Source organism: Penaeus vannamei, chromosome 19 (genome assembly GCF_042767895.1).
Source record: "Penaeus vannamei isolate JL-2024 chromosome 19, ASM4276789v1, whole genome shotgun sequence".
Lineage (NCBI taxonomy): Eukaryota > Metazoa > Arthropoda > Malacostraca > Decapoda > Penaeidae > Penaeus > Penaeus vannamei.
In genome coordinates this window covers 28,312,543-28,315,042 of record NC_091567.1, presented here as the reverse complement: position 1 = coordinate 28,315,042, position 2,500 = coordinate 28,312,543, and the positions used below count along the sequence as shown (strand labels likewise).

The 2,500-nt window shown below is 40.6% G+C and overlaps 1 protein-coding gene across 1 annotated transcript in view; it reads right to left on the bottom strand.

Annotated features, from left to right (window-relative positions):
* Nucleotides 1-2,500, bottom strand: part of LOC113803751 (uncharacterized) — a 12,654-nt gene that overhangs the window by 9,560 nt on the left and 594 nt on the right. Inside the window, exon 2 of the mRNA XM_070133628.1 lies at nt 2,160-2,500. This exon is cut by the window's right edge and continues 122 nt beyond it. Within this exon, the coding sequence (XP_069989729.1) occupies nt 2,160-2,500 (341 nt within the window). The remainder of the gene's footprint in view (nt 1-2,159) is intronic.

Sequence of the window (2,500 nt, the reverse complement as noted above, 5' to 3'; positions counted from 1 at the left end):
AAGTGAAGAGGAGGGTAGGTATCGGCAAAGTGGTTGAGATTGGAGCATCTGGATTTAGATTGGAAAACAAATTTCACTGGGGGATAGGGTGAGTAGACATAGGATGGTTTAGGGTATAGGGAAGACATACTGGGGGAGATCTTATGAAGATAGTGGGTGAGCAGAACGAACAACTATTTTGGAAAAAGTTGCTACTTGTTTGGCCTTAAGTAGAGTGAGGCCTAGTTCGAATCTGAGGACTGCTACCTCACATTTGAGTTTATAGGCAGGGCAACTCCTATAAAATACATTATAGGAGTCTCTACAATTGGCACATGTACGTGAATGAGCAGGGCAATTTGAATGAACATGACCAGGTTGGGCACAGAGAGGAGAGTGGGCTGTGGAGAAACAGTGTTTGGCTTGGTGGCCAAAACACCAACATTTCTGACATTGACAAGGAAGGGGTTGATATGGTCAGATATGGTAGGATAATTCACCATTGTAAACTTCAAGTCCACGGAAGCAAATTTTTGCAATACTGACATGGGACTTGCACTGGACTCTGGGAGGAGTAGTGTAACATTACTGTCACAGCATTATAATCAGCAAGTCAGGTAGGTGGGTCATTTTCACAGTCTGACCAGCCCTTGTTGCAGAGAGGACAAGCACAAGTACTAAGAGTGAGGTAAGGTTTGGAAGGAATGGGTTTGCCAGTGAGGTCAGTTAGGGCAGAAGTGCAATAGCTTGGAATTCAGCTTTAACTGTGACAAGACGTGAACTGGATTGTAGCAACAAAGAGTATTCAAAAGGTCTGCAGAGGTAGAGGCAGAAGAAGGACAGGGGTGAGAGGAAGATGGGGTGGTGTGGAGTGGAGTCTTTCTATGGGGGGACGGCAATAAGGATGAAGAGTAGTAATAAGGGAGGAGGGGGTAGACATTGATGGAGAGGAGAAAGTTGGGAGAAAGGAAGGGGTGCCTTCTGGAGGTTGAGTAATATCCTGGGTGGGTGTTTTGGAATAGATAGAGTTGTCAGTAAGCATCAAGGCGGAGGTACTAGTATCAGTGGTCAGAGCTGTGGTCAAAGGAAGGGCAGGGGTCAGAAAACCATCAAAATCAAATTCAGATAGGCTATTTGATGAAGGGGTAAACTTTAATGCCCCTATTACGGGTAAAGAATCTTCATTATTGGCCATGGTGAGCCTGAATACAATGGGGAAAAAGAAACGGTCTACCTCTCAGGGTCTTCACAAGGGGTGAGGGCTAAGCAATTAACCAAGGGAATACAGTGCCCATGGCACCCAGAGGCCGTTAATAACTGACACAAAGTCATCCTTTCATCCTTTCAGCACAGCTGTCACACCTTAGGAATGGGATAGAAGGGGATGAAGAAGATAGGAGAGAAGAAAAGACCAAGCAAAGTTAGTTGAGGTGAGGGCCAAGGCAGAGGTGATCCCCTACATTGGGCCTCAGTCTCCATCTCCTAAGCCCTCCCACGGCAACAACAAGCAAGGTATTGGGAGGGCCCCGCAAAATAAGAGAAATAAATATAGGCAGATTTTTCTTTGTACATACTATTTGCGCTTCTTTTCTTTTCTCTTCTCTTTTTCATTATAGGAGTTAGATATCATTCCTACTGAAGTTGCTCTTATAGCCAACCTATGGTATATGTTGCTAAGAGGAAGAATTAGGTCAACAGAGACACGACAAGATATATATCAAGAAAAATATTTCAAATAAAATACCAATTCATAAGTAACACTATATGGGCATTCTTGTTTGTATGTACAGTGCTGTTTCTTCTCTGTTCATGCTAATATGTGATTGAGATTAAATGACTGTCATGTATAATTACCTGGATTTTTCTAAATTTAACTAATATACCTGAAAATCTTGTATTCTCAAATTATCAAAATGATGTTAATTAAAATATCTAAAATGCTAGACTGCAATTCTGGAGATACTTTTGTCACTAAATCATCAAGAGATTTCTGGTGAAGTTTCAAGCTACTCTTGCTAAGAACTAAATACACCTATTGTAAAAAGTAATTTCAATTTTCAACTTCCGTCTTCACGATGGGGATTTCCAATTTTCTAATCTACAGAAACAAAATATAGACTACACAATCTTTCCTCTACTTTCTGACACTAACGAGTGACACAAACTGTGCATCAACTTACTCATTTTTGTTATTATTATTGTTGCCATTTGTGTTGTTACTGCCGCTGCTGCCACCATTATTATTGCTGTTGCCGCTGTTGCCATTATTGTGACTATTACTGTTATTTTTATTGCCATTATTTGAATTGTTATGGTTGTTGCTGCTGGTACTACTAATGTTCTTGTATTGGCTAAAAATATTACTATTATTCTTCAAATTACTGTTACTACTATCACCACTATTACTGTTGTGTGTGCTGTGATTTTGAATTTTGCCCTGATTTTGTTTTCCACTGACAATGCCACTGTCACTGCCACTATTACTGTTGCTGTTGCTGATACTGCTGTGATGACTATTTTT